This window comes from Grus americana, chromosome 2, assembly GCF_028858705.1.
Source record: "Grus americana isolate bGruAme1 chromosome 2, bGruAme1.mat, whole genome shotgun sequence".
NCBI lineage: Eukaryota > Metazoa > Chordata > Aves > Gruiformes > Gruidae > Grus > Grus americana.
The window spans coordinates 20,858,470-20,877,229 of record NC_072853.1 but is presented as its reverse complement, the minus strand read 5'-3'; the positions used below and the strand labels follow the sequence as shown (position 1 = coordinate 20,877,229).

The 18,760-nt window shown below is 36.4% G+C and overlaps 1 protein-coding gene across 11 annotated transcripts in view; it reads left to right on the top strand.

Moving 5' to 3' along the window:
• Positions 1-18,760, top strand: part of OXR1 (oxidation resistance 1) — a 293,745-nt gene that overhangs the window by 226,872 nt on the left and 48,113 nt on the right. For 9 of the 11 annotated variants that reach the window (XM_054814190.1, XM_054814187.1, XM_054814188.1 and 6 more), the window contains 3 exons: positions 5,130-5,237; positions 6,420-6,539; positions 11,682-11,834. In XM_054814190.1, the coding sequence (XP_054670165.1) occupies positions 5,130-5,237; positions 6,420-6,539; positions 11,682-11,834 (381 nt within the window). The remainder of the gene's footprint in view (positions 1-5,129; positions 5,238-6,419; positions 6,540-11,681; positions 11,835-18,760) is intronic. The other 2 variants (XM_054814192.1, XM_054814195.1) reach the window with 1 other exon arrangement.

Genomic DNA, 18,760 nt, shown 5'->3' with positions numbered 1-18,760 from the left:
GAGGAATTTCTGATCCTTTCTTAGCTCAAGGGATGTGGGTAGCAAGTGTTTTTGTGGTGACCATCAAACAGGTGAAAGCTTGCTAGACTCCAAACCTGCATGAATACTTGGAATTTCTGGTTGTAATGACTTGCTGAACATGTTTATTTTGAGAGCAGAGAAATGGTGAGCTTCTGCTGGTATCTTTCTAGAATAATTGGATTTTGCTTTCAGTCCTAGGGTAGCTTGGATTGGGAGTGCTAAAGATTCTCTCACTGGTGCAGCTAGTTTTATTGCCATTGTAAGCTTTTCCATGCTGTTTAGACTACTACATACTTAAGAGGTTTTATTTTTTTTTTTTCTTGGTGCTTCCATTTCAAAGCCAGGGATTATGTTCTTGTCTGACTGTTGCTTTTCTTTGAGCGTGCCACTGTCATAGTCTTTTTCCCAATTTGGGGGAATTTATAAAACGTGGATCATAATGATGTCATATTACTTTCTGGTGTATCTTTTGCCTTATTTTAAAAGATTTTTGGAGTTGTTTTTTTACAAGTTCAATTTTCCTGATGTTGCATATTACAGAAATTAGACCTATTAACAATTAGTTAATACAGTCATAATCTGATATTTTTGAAGGCTTGGGTACAGCACCAAAGTTGTGTTCTCTTTTCCCCTTTGTCCTCACCCTTCCTTCCAGTCTTCCCATCTCTTTTCGTCAGTTCCTTTTAATACTCTTAAACCATTGTTTTGTTGTTTTCTGGTTCTTGGACAACTAGTCTTGAAATATTTAAAAAAAAAAAAATTACTTCATTCTTTGTGCACTCTGATTCTCATGTATTCAAAGTATAGTTTTTAGTGGAAGAACGAGTGAACTCCAGTTGTTGAGATGCAATGACAGTAAAGTTCAATAAAATATCAGTAGAGAATTTGGCTTTAAATAAGGTTTTTAAATACCTTTGCCAGCTGCTAAACTGACAGAAACAAAAGCAGTTCGAACCATAGCCAGTGGTGACTCTGAAGCTCTTTGTCTGCTGGTGCACTCAAGCACACCTGGCAAACATTGGTCTATAAGTAGTGCTCTGTAAGTGGAAAAGGGATAATGGGATGTACCTCTGCTCAAATGGGGGGGACACAGTGATTTGAAGAGGGTATTTGATTTTGGATTTTATTGGAAAAGGAAGATGGAAGGTGTGGCTCTTTCTGTATCTAGTCATAGCTAAAATCGTGTTTTACAGATAACTTAGAATTTTAGACTTACTTGTATACATATGTGACTACATAAGGTAGAAGTAACTAGGTAGTAGGCCTTATGTGTCTTACCTCTACATAAGACAGTTGATGACTAGAAGCTTTTGCTACTGAGTATAGGAAAGCTTGTATTTTAAGAAGCTGTTTTTCAGCAGAAGTTATTGTACAAAGCAGAGTTCGTGTGCATTAACGCCATCCTGACTGTGATTCTTGTTTTCATTAATTTTCATTAATCAGTGTCTTTCAATCTTTATACTCAAGGCAGTATACTGAATGTAGCAAAACCAATGCATGATATGTATTGACCCACTTCAAAGCACCAGCTGGCCTGCTCCAGGTCCATTTCAGATTGTTTCAGGGAATAAAATAGTGTTTTCACATGTCTGGTGGTTGTGTTTCAGAGGTTTACTTGTATTTGAACAAATCTTGCTATTCTGTTGAAATCATGAAACAATGTAATTGCTGTTCATCATCCCTCTCCTTAAAAGGGGGAGTTTTCCCATGATGATTCAGCATAGTGCTTTAATATCAAAATATTTATATAAAATTCATAATAAACAGAATAGTATTTAAATAGCTACTTGGATAATGTATAGAAAGTTTGTTTCCTGGGAAAGAAGGAATGACTTTGTCTTTTCTTCCAGTATTGAACTGCTGTGGAAAAAATAATTGGAAAAGCTAGGGGGCAGCTGTGGTATGTGGTGGCATGTTCTTCTGTGTTAGTTCTTAAATTAAGCTCTTCCACAAAGTTGTTATTTCACCTTTTGGCAGTTCAGATTCTGGTGTTGTTTTGTTTTTTTTTTTTTTTTTTTTTTTTAAATACTAGATTGCACGAGAATTGGAGAATAGGCCCTTTGAATTTAGGGAGATACTTCAGGAAGTCTTTATTATTTGAAAATTTTCTTTAAGAAGATAGCAGTGCTGGTCTCTGAAATCCCATGTAGTGTGGAGATTCACCTGTGCAAACTTTACAGCCAAATAAGAAAAGGAAGCTTATATTTGCTGTTGTGTTCATAATTTGAGAAACCCTTTTGTTGCTAAGACATCTTGCCAGATGGTTTTATTTCTTAAGGCTGAAAAGAGTGAATACACTGTTAAAGGTCTTCAGTTTTGTGGGTTTTAATTGAATGTTTTTAATTTTGTATCATAAGTTAGTCTAAAATCTCCAATATTTCAGTCATTAAGTCATACCTCAGCAAAATCTACCTAGCAGCTGACCATTGTCCTCCAACAAACTTTTGAATTAGGCAAAGCTTTTGAATCTCACTTTAAAGTTTATTTTAGCAAACCTTCTGTATTATGTAGAGCTGCTGATGGCAACACTACTGTTCTTTGATTTGTTTGTCAGGTTTTGTTACCACATATGGAACAAGCAGTACTTATCTGGTCAGGTTAGGTTCATGTTTTGATGGCAGCTTTAGTACCAATTAAAAGTGGCATATGAGAATATTCTTATTTCTTGCATATCTATGTGATCATACAGTACTGAATTACTGAGAGGTACAACAATACCGTCTTTCATACCTGATATACCAGTAGAAAGAGAATTGCTGCTTTATTTAGCTTAATGGCTTCCTATATAAAGAATTGTTATAATAGAATTAGAAATTTATCTATTAAAAAAAGCTTATTGTCATTTCTTTAGTGAATCTAGGCTGACAAATGCACCTTTACAAATTGATAATGAATTCTGTGTCGAAAGGAATTATTTAACTCTTACTTGTGAACCTTAATTATTTTAGTATCCCAAACTTCCCTCTATTTTTATCTGTTGAACTGTAACAGCCTTCAGAGTACATTATATTTGCAGCACTTTTTCTTGCAGGACAACCCACTTCTCTATTTAAAGGATATAGTTTGTTTGTATCTGTCAGTTACACTTTTTGATTCCCATACTGTCAATGTGTGTTCCTTAACATGACATAACTTTGAAAAAAGTTAATAGAAAGCATTCCTTCCCCTAAATTCTTTTGGGGCTAGCGTTCTGTTCAGTGTTAAGTTTTGGAACATTTAGGTGGGAATGCATTTTGAGGAACAATTATTTAACTTTTTATATACTACTTTTGCTTTGCAACCAATAGGAACTCTGCCAGCTAATCTCACAGTGCAAATAAGATGTATTAAAATATTAAATATTTAATCAACTAATACTATAACCTGTAGATACATATTCTTCCCCTCTGGCAAAATGTTTTCTGCTTCTGTGAAAGAATGAATGTGCCTCGTTATGTTCCACTGACAGCAAAACGTGTAATGCTTATTAGTTTTATGGAATATGCTAATTCAACTGGAACAGTCCACATGACACAATAGAGTATGGCTCGAAGCAGGCTAGCCCCATGTATGCTTTTACTTGCCTCCACTGCAGTGTGGTTACAGAAATAGTGTTTTAGTCTTCTGGTTCCGAATGCTGCCTCTTTCTGTGTGACTGTGTAACGTCAAGGTCAACTCTCAGAGCAAGCAGTACCAAAAGCCGTTAAAGCATGTATTTGCTGAGACTTTTCCTTCCCTCCCCTCAATCTTTTTTTTTTTTTTCTGCCCCTGTTCAGTCATTCAAGCAGAAGTAAAAGATATCTACCTTTAAGTCTAGCAACAGTTGGCAAGGCCTATAAGACATGGTGTTCCTGCATTTTGTTAAGGTAGTGAGTGAAGAGCAGAAGATACCGAGTGGGTATGCAGAGTCAGCTAATGATATCCACTGGCTTTCTCAAAACTGTTGTGTGTAGAACATACACTATGAAGAAAAACGTGGTTTTAGCTTTCACTTCCCCCCTTTCCTATTTTTTCCCCTTGAAAATTAAGAAAAGGGAATTTAAAAGTGAAAGCATTCTTTTCTGTTACTGTCAAGAAAAGTTAAAGTGAATAATCTGAAAATAGAAGGAAAACTAAACCTGTGAATAATTAGTCTAATACACCTTCCTGTCCATATAAATAGCATAACTTCTGCAGATGTAATAAGAGGGACAAATGAGAAGACATTTAAGACAGGAGTCAGTAGATTTTATTTTTTCTAGCTGTGCTCCATATTAAGCAACACAAATGTAGCTTTGCTAATATTGCTTCATCTTCTATTAACTGATAAGATTTATTTTTTGTGGTACAGTGTTTATGAAGCCCTGTGCCATTACGCAGTAAACTTCTTTTGGTTGTATACTCCTTTGTCATATCATCTTCACCATTCTCAAATGTTTGCTATGAATTCTTTATTCTGAAATACTCTGTGAATATTTTTTTTTCTTTGCTTTCTTCTCTTAGTTCATATTGAATACATTTTGGGAGATGGGGGTAAAAATAAGAGCTTGAAAAAAATCTTTTCCTTACTCGGGAATCACCTACTCAAAATGCTTATGTTCCATCTGCTGTCATACTGGTTGACCTGTTTTGCTTCAGTATTTTTACTTTGTATCTCAGTGATGGATTTTACTTGTAAGTCAGATTAACAGAAGCTTATTTCAATAGGAAGAGAATGTGTTCACATTTATAGAGATTGCTTCAGCTTTTCTGTAAGTGAAGAATAGAAAAGCAGAGTTGAAGAGGGAGACTGAAGGGCTTTGTGAAACCAGTTAATCATGTATTGGGTACCCAGCAGTGAATGTACAGACCAGATGTTCTGGTGCAATAGCAGAGCCTACAGCCTAGCGTATGTGACTGACAGTTCTGGCCACCTGGAAACATTGTGGGAAGGCAGGTGTCCTTACATGTGGTGGCAATACACTGATATTTAGGGGGTAGGTATGTTTTTTTGGTTTGTTTTTTTTTTTTTTTCTTTTTGGGGCAATCGTAAGATATGAAGACTTAAAGTTCACTAAAATCTCAGTAAAGCTACATGTGATAAAATTTGTAAGTCACTATTTGAACTAACTGCTCACAGGTTTGTTTTTCTTTTTCTCCAATTGATACAGGTGGAATCAAGAGATACTTTAAACAGTATTGCATTGAAATTTGATACAACACCCAATGAACTGGTTCAATTAAATAAGCTTTTCTCCAGAGCAGTCGTTCCTGGACAGGTACTATTATACTATGTATGTCACTTATCCAACAAAGACCTTTTTCCCTATATTTCTCATCTCTACCAGAGAAAGTGTTAAAGTACTTCTCTTACTAGTCTTCCTTTTGACTTTGTAAAAGAGGTTTTTTTTCATTTTTCTCTAGTTTGTGAATTATTCATGCCTATTAAATGACTACCTAGAAAGGAAACATGTAATGAAGCTATTGTGTCTCTTAAATAAGATCAGAGGACTTTTAAAACTAAATATACTTAATGATATAATAACACTTGGTTACAAGCTAAATTGTTACTTTGCAAATATAGCAGGCTATTTACCAATTCTAACTCAGAAGACAAATTCAAGGTACAGCTTACAAACAACATTCCTGGGTGCATATTACTGCCTGCAATTCTGTTTTAATAAATTGAATAATGTTTTTATTCCACTCTTGAAAACTTGCTGTCTTTACTAGCAGTACATGAGCTATCACTCACTTCTTAGAGGTTCCTATTGCTAACAGCTTTTTCTTTCCCTTTTTTGCCTTCACTTTCCACTTCTCTTTGAAAGCCAGCCTTGGAAACAAGTGATGGGTCAGCTACAGTATTAACCTTTGGCCATTTGGTATTAGCCTTCTGTTTGAAGAAAATCCTGTGTTTATTTCTGATTGCTGCAAAACTTTGTCTAGGTAGCTTGAATGCCTGCCATGGCCAAATTTTAAGGCCAAATATTTAATTTAATGCCAAATATTTAAGGCATTAATAACCCCAGTTGATAGGGTTTTTTTTAACATTCAGTGCTAAGAGCTACGTCTATGAACTTGTTCCACAGCCTGTTTCTTGGTTGCTCAAATAGAGTAATAGCAGGAGAAATAATTGGGCAGGTCTTCCTTGGACACTGTATTGGGTGTTTCTGGCATGCTGTATATTTTTCATGCTTTCTATCTGAACTTTTTCCTCTATTATGACTAAAACTCAATCTTTTCTCACGATAGTATTAAAAAACTTTAAAAGCTAATATTAAGAAGTACTTTGTGTGGTATTGTTTATTCCCTCAACTAATAATTTCTGTTAAAATTCATGGAAATAGGAATGATTTTGCATAGCTTATTTTGAGAAATCATAGCAAATATACCTGAACTGGTGGGAAATCTAAAGTAAACCTGAAAGCATGAGTTCTAACTACATTATATCTTCTTTATAGATTTTGTATGTTCCTGACCCAGACTACATTTCTAGCGTGGACAGCTCCCCCTCTCTAAGTCCTATAAGTCCCCTATCACCTACATCTTCCGAAGCAGAGCTTGACAAGGCTACAGTAAATGTAGGTATACCTGTTGTCCTTGAAATTAACTTTCCCTTACAAGAGAAGTGTTACAGGTGCTATGCTTTCTTCTTAAACTATCTTTTCATTTGGGGGAGAAAGTACTTTACAACACTTGGAGTTGAAAAGTGAAATAGTGCCTTTTAAAAAAGTAAACACAAGCTTTTAATCTTTGCAAATGACAGTTTTCTCTGTGAAAACTGATTTGAAGGCATGTTATTTGTAGCAAAATACTATCCTTGTGCACTGAAATCTTAAATACTAGTTCCTGTTACCTTTCTGTATTAGTTTACCTTTCAGAACTAGTTAAACATCTCTCTCTAATCTTACTGATAGCTTTCTGTAGCAATGATACACTGGCAAGAATACTCGAGTAGCTAAAAGGTAAGGCCTCCCCCACTCCCTGTAGAGGGGCAGGAGGGGATTCTCTAGCTTCATTTAGCAAAACTAAGTAAAGGGGGGAAAAAAAAAGTCTGTTTCAGTGAAGGGCTAATGCAGAGTTGATTACAGCTGACTTCTACTCAGTAGTTCTACTTTTGTAGACTTTCAAATACCAAAATTTTTTAGCCATCAAAGCTGCTCTGTAATTCAGCTTGAATGTAGATTTTTTTTTTTTTTTTTTTTTTTTTTGCTAGGAGCTAGCTTTGTAAAAGCATGCCTTTCCAGGAACACTGGTTTGCTGTCAACAGAATTCTGTAGAGGGAACTCCAACCAGGAAGATGCAATATCAGAGCCTGAGCTCCTCTGCAATTTATGCAATTATGACCTTATTCAGATGTTTCTTAATATGTCACTCCTGTTTTCCCAGTTATTATCTTTTCTCTCAAATAACAAATTTTCTTGATAGCACTACTTCATAGTGCTCAGTCAAGCTGTCAGATGTCTATTCCAAGATTCTGTGTGCTCAAAGTTTAGGAAGGTTTGAGATTTTTAAACATTTATTTACTTGCTTGCATGACTTGGGCCAGAGAAGTTAAATAGAAGGGTATTGCTTTGTTGCTGAATAGGTTCTCAAGCTGCATTACAAAGGCTGTGATGACCTTTCTACTGAACATTACTATTTGGTTTTGTTGTTATATCTTTACTCTGACTCTAGTATGCCTGTTCTCGTGAGGTGTCTGCTGTCATTTGTACTGAATAATTTCTTTTATGGCAAACTGAAGGTGGTGTAGCACAGTAAATAGACTAGTCTGCAAGAATACATTTTTCCATATTGGTCTCGGAATGACTGTAAATGCTAGGATAGGCCTACCCATATAGCATATGTGGTGAGAAGTTACTCAAGGGAAAACTGTTAGTTTTACTGCTAGAAATCAGAGCTCTTCCTACAATGCACTAGATCTCATGTCAGAAAACTACCTTATTCTTGCTTTTGTGGATTATTTTATATGTGATTGTTTGTATATAGTAGATAAGGAAGCTTAATAGTGTAACCATGCCTGTAATTTATTTGAAACTTTTTTATTGATTATATGCACATAGCAAAGAGCTTGAAAGTGTGGAAGAAACAATGTAGATTAAAATATTTTAAAAGTGAAAATCCTCTTATGCAAGAGGTTTTGTTTAGTGTAGGCAGTTCAATGTTAGCAACAGCGTGTGTGTTAAATTTCATTTAACTGACACTTAGTGTGTTGTTGCACAACTATTTTGTGCACCTCATTACATGTCATGGATCACTACAAGCAGTTCTTAAATACTTTGGGGAAAGTCAAACAAACGAGGAACGTGACAATATATAATGAAGTGTTTATGATGAAGTGTTTATGGAAGTTTCTGATGTCTTTTGAAGTACATGTAAGGAGGGAAGGCATGTTCCTAGGTATAGTTTGTCAAAAGAAAGTGAAGAGCAGAAGTTGCTTGCACTTGTCAGTGTAGACTCTCCGTGTGTTTGTGTTTGGCTTTGTTTTTCAGTCTCTCCAACAATGCAAAAAGCACTCAACTTCTAATTGAGCAGTTAAGGCAGAACAATTTTGTTCATCATCATAGCACCTGTTTTCTTTGTTTCTCTTTTCTCTCTTTGATTGCTGTCTTTATGAATGAGAGTAATACTAGAATATGTTTTCTAATGCTCTGTATTGATGTTCGTCTGTCTTTGACTCTCCTCCAATTTTGACTCCAGATTTGCAGGATAAATTTAAGCACATTTCAAAGTAAAGAGGGTGTGTTACTCTGCGTGTGTAATGTAAAGAGGTCTATGCTCTGTTCTGTGATCATTGAAATTGATGAGTTCTTGCTAGAAGTTGAATAAGATAACTAACCAACATCTGAACCTCTGTTGAGGCAAAATATAAACTATGATACTCTCTGTTCTTTTGTTCCTGTTTTGATGAAACATTGGTGTAGCTTAACACAACTATGTGGCTAAATACAAACCAGCATGTGGCTAGTATAAGACCTGCATAACCCTGTTAAGCTGGGGTTTTTTATGTTGCTACACTTAAGCTAAGATTTCAGTGTGTTTTCAATAAGTTTGTTAGTGTCAGTGTGTATGTAAGAACTTGGCTTAGATTTTTAAGCCTTTTTTATGCTGCTGGGTTTTGTGAAGGGTTTCCTCATTCAGCAGTGTGATGTGCATAGTTAAGAAGATCCAATAAGCTTTACTACCTATAAAACTTAAAATCCACTTCAAAATAATATGTAGTGACAAGACTGTCATCATTAAATTTGAAAGTCTGCCACCAGTATTATTCCTGCTTCTATGCTGCATGACAGTATGAATGAGATATAGCTGGCTTATTCACGGTGGACTTGGGTATCAGCTGAAGACTCTTGCAGCCACTTGCTAAGTTATATGCATCACAAAGATTTTTAGGAGAAAGGCATATATAGAAAGAGAACTCATCTCCAGGAAGTTTGCTTTTTAGTTATCTTCATTACCTTTTTCAGCGAACTTTAGTTCAGTGTTCTGAAAGTTGTTTTGGGTTTTTTGTTTGCTTTCTAACTAAAATGGAAGGATGCAGGCACAGGCTAAAGTAGTGCCAGAGAGATGATGAACTGAAAATTGTGCATAATGTTCCTGCATATGTGATTAAAGGCATTTAGCTGCAATCTGTACTAGTGAATAGAACTGCACAGAAAAGCAGAAAACCAAAGGGAACATAGAAGTTCACATTTTTTATAAATAGCAATATTTTATTAGTAACTAAAAATAGCAGTTATGTATGAAATGGAAGTCTTTAAATGTTGGTTAAGCCCCAGAATTGCTGTGGCTAAAAAATAGGCTTTGGTGCAGTCCTTCTACTATACAGGTAGCTTTTATTTGAAAACATTTTCTCATTGTCTGTCCTGTCCGTGGTAGGGTTCCATGTTCACTAGTTTGTTGGATGTACTGTTAGACAGCAAGATAGATAAGTCTTCCCATTACCTGCTCAGGAAGGTCATGAAGGAAATCCTCTAGAAGTTATATCCAGGTATGTGAAAGGCAAAGATGGTTGGAAACAGCCAGGGTGAACTTACCATGGGCATATCATGCCTGACCAAAGTGATTGCTTTCTGTGATAAGATGACTGGCTCAGCAGATGAGGGAAGAGCACTGCATGTTACTTGCCTTAATTAGAGCCAGGCCCTTGACGCTGTCCCAAAACAGCCTCGTTAAAACACTGGGGGAAATGTGAACTGAATGGGTGGACTACAAGATGGGCTGGAAAAATTGGCAGGGTTTTGGGGCTCAAAGTGATTCAGCATTTGTGTGTGTGGCTGGTAATTTTTGTTGGTTGTTTTTCTGTGGTGGTGGAAGGTTAGGACTCCGTGAGGGTCCCTATCGGGACTGATACTGTTTATAGTCTGCCCATAAGTGACCTGAATGTTGGAGCAGAGGGCAGAATGCACTGTCAGCAAGCTTGGGGGTGGGGGACAGCAAAAATGGTAGAGAAAGTAGTCAATACACTGGAGGGAAGAACAAGGGCTACTCATCAGAGGGGCATCAAGAGTCTGGAGAAATGAAGTAACAGAAACCTCATGAAGGTTAAGACCTGCCTGGGACAGAAAGCCCATATGGCAGCGCAGGGTGAGCACTGGCTAGCTACATAGCAGCTTTGCAGAAAAAGAGCCAAGGAGAGGTTGAAGCTAGTGTCCTGGTGGGGGTGTTGAACAATGTCCACTTGCGATGGTGAAGGCTAATCATGTGCCAGGTGCCAGATGAAAGAAGAATACCTACAGGTTAAGCCTAATGATTATTCCCCTGTTGGGGGGGCTTGTGAAGCTGCATTTGCAGTGTCTACTTCTGGCACTTCCAGTACAAGACAAAGATTGACGTGTTGGAGAGATTCCAGTGGAGCACCATTAACATGATCAGGGAATGGAAACATATGAGGCACAAGAATTGGCTGAGAGTGCTGGTTTGTTTTTTTGGTTTGGTGTTTTGGTTTTCTGGTTGTTTTGGTTGGTGGTGGTTTTGTTTTGGTTTGTTTTTTTGTCTGGAGAAGAAAATACTAATGGACAACCTCATTTCTCTGTTGCACTACCTAGCAGACAAGTTGGAGAAGAGTTGGGGTCTTCAGAGGTTCATAATAAAATGATGGGCAGCAACAGCTGCATGTTGCTGCCTGAGGGGTCCTGGTTGAATAACACGAAAACATTTTTCACCGTAAGGGTGGTTAAACACTGGAGCAGGTTTCTTGGAGATGCTGTGGAATCTCCAGCCTTGAAGACTTAAACTCAACTGGAAAGGCCAAGAGCAACTTGATCTAATGTAGGCTTACGTCTGCTTTGAATGTAGGGTTGGACTAGCTGACCTTCCAACATAGCGTATAGTATTATGGAAGGGTAACAGAAGACATTTAATAGGACTTCTGTTGAAGTTGGAAAATAATCGTTCTGCAAACTTCTGCTCAAATTTTGTAGTGACAGTTTCCTTATGTGAGTTCTGATCATTATTCTGCTGTTTATTCCCAGGTTGATTCTGAATGTCTTTGCCCACTTGCATTTCTTATTATGGGCTTGTTAAGTTGTGCTTCATTAGTTATATACACTGTGAGATCAAAGCAGTCCTTTAAACTGCAGTGGATTTGGAACCCTATTTTTACATTTGCTTTCATGTAAAAGAAAAAGAACAAAAATTACACAACAGAAAATCCCTTAAAAGTTAATATTGAAGAAGGCAAGTTGCTAAGTTCGGGTTTTTTTTTTTATATTCCCTTTTAGGATCCAGATGGAATCCAACAGAAAGAGTCAGCTGCTTCAGCAGCACATACATGTGTTCGTCCTACAAGAGTGGTATCATCCACCTCCGAAGAAGAGGAAGCATTTACAGAGAAATTTCTAAAAATTAATTGCAAGTACATCACTAACGGCAAGGTACTTAAACATTCAAGTTTTACTGTTACTGTATCGAATTTAAAATTAAAGTACATTTAAACTATAAACATATAGTAAAATTTAGTTACTGATTGGTAAATTAATCAGCTTATATACATATGTATATAAATATATTCATTTTTTTAATTCACAGTTTGCTTTGAATTCCCAGACTACTTGTGTCTTGGACAGGACGAAAGCAGTTAATATGCAAATAACCTGTGACAAACTTCCCTGTAGCCATACTGTTAAGTGATTCTCTTGTGTTGAGGGCATGAGGTCTATTTGTTCCTTATGTTAGTATCTCATCGTAATTCTCTTTACTTACAGTAGAGAAGAACATACCTTAAACTATAAGGAAATATGTAGTTGGGTAGCTTCACTTCTGTTTTCCCAAAGCAGAACAGTGCAAGCAGAATTAACCTCTGATTCTGTAAACAAACACTTCTGTATTGGCTATAGTATGGTAGAAATCGTGATTATTTTTTCTTTTTTTTTTTCTTTGAAGTAGTAGTTACAGTTCTCTCTGTCATTACACAAATGCCTCCAAGTTAAGTGACGTTTAATTAACTTCCATTCAGCTCATAGGCACACAAGTCTTGTGCAGATTGTTAGGGACTGAGATCGCCTCAAAAGGCTTTACCTTAGAATGCTTTAGGAAAAAACCAAAATTTATTGCTTTCCCACCACACAGAAAAATGACTATTAAATACTTTAATCATAAACAATCATGCTTTCACTCAAGTGGAATGAATGCAAAAAAAAAAATCAAAGTATTTCTAGTAGCTCTTCCTTCACCTGAAGTTTAGGTATGTATATACAAATATTGCTGATTCTGTGTTGCTCAGCAGTAGGTTTGAAGATAAGTTCAATGATAAACAGATTAATGGGAATCTCCTAAAACTGCATTATCTTTTGTTACTTGTGGAAAGGATTGCACATCTGTGTATATCTAGACTTGAAGCCTTTTGACAGTATGTGTATATTGGCAAAAGCTGTGTGTTAGAAGTTGGTAAGACAAGTATTAGAAAAGCTTTATTTGTTACTTTGTTCTACTTTGCAGTTAATTTGCTTCACTCCTTGCATTCTGTCCCTAGGTGATTTTTTTTTTTTTAGGTTGAGCCTAGACATGTCATTATTTCTCGGTTTTAAGTGCTATGATGTGGAGGAATTGAGAACTGTGAGCCTCTGTTAGAAATTGACTGTACTGGAAAAACATAATCTAGGGTCAAAACTTACAGCATATTATTTATGTGCTGTAATTCTCATCAGAGTATTATGGGGAGTGTTCACAGCATGTCTTTGACTTTTTTTCAGCCTATTTTCTAAGGGCTTCAAGGAGAATTCTGTTTCTAAAAAGTTATATGAATCTACTGCATTATCAGCCCATACATGAGGAGATGGGTGGGGAGAGAAATGAATGCTAACTTGCTCAGATTTGAGTGTCAGATTTCATAAATTTAGCATGTAATTTAGCCTTTATGTCACATGTGGTAGGAATGTTCTCTGGCATGTCGTCTTGTCTTCTCCTTGATCCATTTCCTGATGGTGCAGGATGATAAATTTTCTGGAGAAAGCTTAAAAGATCATCTTCTGCTTCCCAGTCTGGAAGTGATTTTGAAGTTCATTAACTGCTTTATAGGGCTTCAGATGTGAAGTCTCAGTCATCACTGTAACTGATGCTCATAAACTAAAATCTAATGAAAGCCTCTTCTTCAATGTGTTTAATTTCACATATGCAAAAGTTGCAAGGTAAGTATTGTCTCATTTCTCAATTTTCAGGACTGCTTATTCTGCATGTGTTTGGAGTTGGTTTTAGTCACACCTGTGACTTCCTGGACAAGCACACAGGAATTCTCCAAGATGCAGTGGCTGGGACCTGGAAACATTTGTTCTGTTACAATATTTGCTCTCTGTTGTCTGGTTATGGCTCCTCTTAGAGGCAGGGTGCTGGGCACAGTTAGAAACAGGGTGGTGTGAATATGCCACATCCTGGTCAGATAATAAATCAGTGCAGAGTAACCAGTGTGCTGCAGAGTCACACCTTGACTCACTGTTTATTGCGTATGCAGGCATGCCCTTTCTTGCAGCCACACTGTTTGCTTCTTTTGTAGAAAATTATCCTACTCTGTTTTTTCATTCTTTGCACTGTTCGCTGGAGGCAGAAGAAGGTATCTTAAACAGTTTGCTTGACTGGAACCAATAGAGGAGCTTTGAATTTCTTTGTTTTTTCTTATGCTTGCTAGTATACTTGCCTTGTTTTGAAAAGTAGAAGGTAAAGGAAAAATACTAATGCTAAGGCTTAAAAAGCACCCACCAACCTGGAAATATGGGCACAAAAAGCACAAACGCATTGTTCATAAAATGAAAAGGAGGACACTGAGATTCAAAACTTCTACAGCAAACAAAGAATAACACTAAATTGTTATCTTTATGATAAAAGTTTCATAAATTGCGAATTACAGTTTTTGTTCTATCCTGCGTGTTCAAGAACATAATGGAATTATTTAGAGGTAACTTCTGTTGAAAATTGCTTGTCAGAAGTCCTCTCAAACCTTAAAAATGTGTTTTACTGAACTGCCTAATCTTAATGTTTGAGCTCACCAATGTCATAAAGTTTGGCTCTAATCCTTCCTCTATCATGATTGAATTTCTCTCTCAGATATTGTATAGGATTTAGAGCTCCCACTTCCTGAGGTTTAAGGAATTGTAATGGAAAGAAGTTAAAACTGATTAAGAATTGAATATCTGCATGCAGGTGCAGTTTAATCTACTTTCAGTCTGCATGCTCTTGCTTATCTGGATTAATATTTTTCTGGACCAACTTTAAGACTGAAGGGATCTATTTTCAATAACCTGGTGTGTCCACCTGGTTTTCAGTAATAAAGTGGCTCGGCGTTCCTCCTTGAGGCTGTTAAATCTGAACTTCACCTGATTAGAAATTTACTTCATGTTTTTAAGAATCTGTCTTACGTACAGGAAATTCTACTTCTACAAGTGGTGTTTTGGGGATTTTTGTTAAAGAAGCAGTACTTCTGTAACAGTATCATGTTGAACTACTTAGTAGCTATATGCAGAGTCTAAGTTTCACTTCAGTTTCATTGAGTGTTCTTGGTAATTTTTTTTCTCAACTACTTAGAAGTATGGTCCAAGAGAAACAAATCATGGGTTATTTGGTGGAGGATGTCCTAAAAAACTGTTTCCCAAGGGCCTCTATCAACAATTGAACTACTTATAGACTTTTTTTTTCCCCAGGACTAGAAAATTAGGAGATTAGAGCAAACACTGGCAGTATATGGGAGTCATGTAGGCGTTTGTAGCATGGATGCCATACCCCAGTCTTTTTGCTTATGCTCATGCGCTGATTTGTTCATCTGTCTCACTAGTTACATAATTGGTACAAATAACTTTTAGAAAATATTTTCAAAATTGAATTTGTATAAAATAAAGTCAAAGAGCTGTTTCTAAAATGTTTGGCAAATATTTGATTACTGTCAAGGGCATCTGTGCTGAAAACACAGTATGACAGGGCTTGACCACAAAGAAGAAGCTGGGCTCACCTCCTTGTGTTGATATGGGTAGGTGAGGGCATAGGATGGACTTTACTGAGTAAGCAAGCCCCCCATGCTATTCTTTACTCTGAAGAATATATCCACACTGAAAATATTTTCAGCAGCTCAACCAGGCCAGAGAGGGAGCTTTGGAACTTTCTTCCTGCTCCAAAAGCAAGGAATCAAGAAGATTATATGGGGAGCAGACTTTAGGCTATGAGTTGTCTTCAGTGCTTTTAAGATAGCAGGGGAAGTTAGATTATCAAAAGTAAGTCACTAAAGAACAGTATGCTGTAAGGTTTTTCCCTGGCATCAGTGGTGTTACCCATTTCTGGGTATCTTATAGAACAACTGCCATCTGCTGCCATACTGCTTAAATGTATATGAGTAACCAGAAGAGTTGGTTCAGAACCTAGAATGAGTGCGTGGTACTAAAATGCTTAAGAGTTCATTGCTGGCTTACTCTAAGACAATAGTTCTGAAGTATATCTATTGTAAGAATGCTAGCATGTCTGTAAAGGAATAATTAAAATTTGGGACCAAACAAAATATTTCTTTATCTGGCTGTTACCTGAGTTTTACCTAGCTTCCTAGGTTAACATTCAGTGATCCTTGGTAATAATAATAAAAAATGACAGAAATATGAATGATGTTTAGTGTATTATTAAGAATTTGATTTCTAGCCTGTAAATTTGGGGCAGCAATTCTTCTCTAGAAATGTACCCTAAAGCGTTCGTGTAGTAACTGTGGACCATATCAAATAACTTGAGGCAGAAGTGTTGCATTGGTCTGCCTCCTGTTGTCTTTTAAATAGATAAAAATGAAATGACTCATCTTTTGTTGAGATGCAATAAAGCCAGTGTTTGCAAGATACCTGTATAATCTTTCAATTGCTTATACTCATTGTAAGTGAAGTATTTGATCAGCTTCTCAGTCAAGTACACATGGAAGCCTGATAGTTGCAAAGGTTTAATTCTCTGTTTCCTCTATCAGTGTAATAAATTTTAAATGGAATTCCACTTTCAGATTCATTTACATGCTGAATATTTACATATTGGTGTTGAGGGTTTCTTCTAAGATCAAGATAAGCAAGCTTTTAGATTTCTAGCTGTGTCTTTTGGTTGAGGCTGCAGAGGTAGGCTTTAGAATCTTCCATCCGTGTCAAGTACAACTGCCTAACATACAGGTTTGGAGTTTTTCTGCCGTCAGACAGGTCCTTGTCCAACTATTCTAGGAAGCTTCCACTTACAATACAAGGTCTCTTAAACTTGTTTTTCCTTACGTAGTCAGTAGTCTGGCACACTTCTTTGGCTGAACACTTGCCTGCAGAAAGATTATATCAACTGTTCCTCAGTGTCAGAGTCTAAACACCACAAAGTACTACACAATTTGTTAAACACATTCAAATTTGCCCTGGAAGCAGAATTTTGTCTTGGATATGATGATATTTTTTTAAGATAATGACAAGCCTGGCCTGTGGTGTTTGGGAGGGCTAAGTTGGTATTTTCTGAACTGCTAAAATTGAGGCTGAAGCAAGATAATTGAAATGAGGGGATGTGCAACTGGTTCGTCATACACGTTATTCTAATGTTGTGAGACTCTGGTGTTCAGATAAGCAATGTAAAATTGACTTATGAAACTTTTAACTTATTTTGCAACAAAATATTCTTTAATCAGTTTTTGACCTGGACTGCCAGGTGAAGTAGTCTTTTAACTTGCTTTTGAGAGCACAGATAAAGCATTGGATTTTGTTTGTTTAATAAAACCAGGAAACTTGTTGACATGGGTGATATGTCAGTTGTGATGGCTCACCCCTTGATAGAAAAATGTCATCTCCTTTTATTGCCTAAAGTCCTTTGCAGCCTCAAAAGCTTTAGCACTTACTGTCTACTTAATTTATCAAGGCAGGATCATTTGTTCACAAAATACTTAACAAGTGAAGACAAAATCTTAGTCTGAAATGAAGAGTTCTCCAATGAACTTGATTACGGATTGCTTCTACTGAGTAATACATCATTTTAGAAGTTGGTGTTAAACATTTAAATAGTTCAGCTAGAGCAGTCATACAACCTTAGCTTTTTGTTTTTTCTTCCTGACCTGCCTGTTCTGAAGATTCATATGCAACATGTGGACAGTGAAAGAATAGAATAGAATAGAATATTTTAGTTGGAAGGGACCTACAATGATCATCTAGTCCAGCTGCCATCAAGGCTATGGCCTTGACTTTTCTGGGTCAGATCTGGAGAATATTAATAAAACTCCACTTTCTTGTGTGGTTATTAATGAAAGAGCTCAGATATAGACATGATGCTGCTTTTTGCATTATGTTCTGGATTTATGGAAGTAGTATTTGTTTAAAGAGAAACAATTGGTTTTTTGAGTAGCCTCACTGACTTTTGCAGTCATGTTAAATTTATGTTCTATACAGTGAATATAACCAAATGTAGACTTCTATTGACTCTTGGAGTTCCTTTTTGCACCTTGAAAGTCTATTTCCACAATCCAGTGCTGGCAAAGAAATAGAAATACCAGTAACAGCTTTGTTTCAGTGTCTTAAACACCGTGGAATTATGTAAATATGTTCTGCTGTCTTTTAAACTCTTCGGCATATGTTTTGTACTTTAAAAGGCACATATAAAACCTGATTAGGCACTGAACAACTAAGAGGACTTAAGTACAGATGCTTGAGCTGCTTTTGAGACTGTTTTTGCTTTTCCATACTAGTGATACCATTGGTCATTGCTGTAGGCTTTAATGCTATTTTTGGTTTGTTTTGTATAACTTGTAATTTTCTACTCACTATATGGCATCTTTTGTTTTTCTGCTGTGAAGGTCATTGACCATCACAGTGCTGGAAACAAATTTCTGGAAATGGGAGGGAATGTAATTGTATTTTGTTCTGTATTGATCAGTCCTTTTAAAACAAAACTGAAAACAATCTCCCCAATATCCAGTGTTTGTAATCACAGTGAACAGTTTCAGTGAGCTGAATATTTGTTCAATTCCTGATAAGCTTCAGAAGCACATGAAGCAGCTCTTTTGTGATTCTTGCACAAAAGTTTTAAATGTTTTTCTAAATTTTTAAAGTCCTTAGGATTCAAGAACTATAACTGAAGGATCGCTATCGTTCTGCGTAAAGCTACATTTCCTCCAGTTCATAGTTTTAGCTTAAACTTACTGTTCTAACAGTTTAATGAATTTCCTTAGTGGGCAACTGATGTTGGTGTTTGCATGTGTTTCTGACGTTTTAAAAAAAAAAAAAAAATTAAAAATTCAATGTGTTGTAAATTAGCTTGGTACCTGTATTGTGCAAGAACCCTACAGCCCATAGTATAAGTATCAACTTTCTTTAAATTTTTTTCATACTAGAAAATT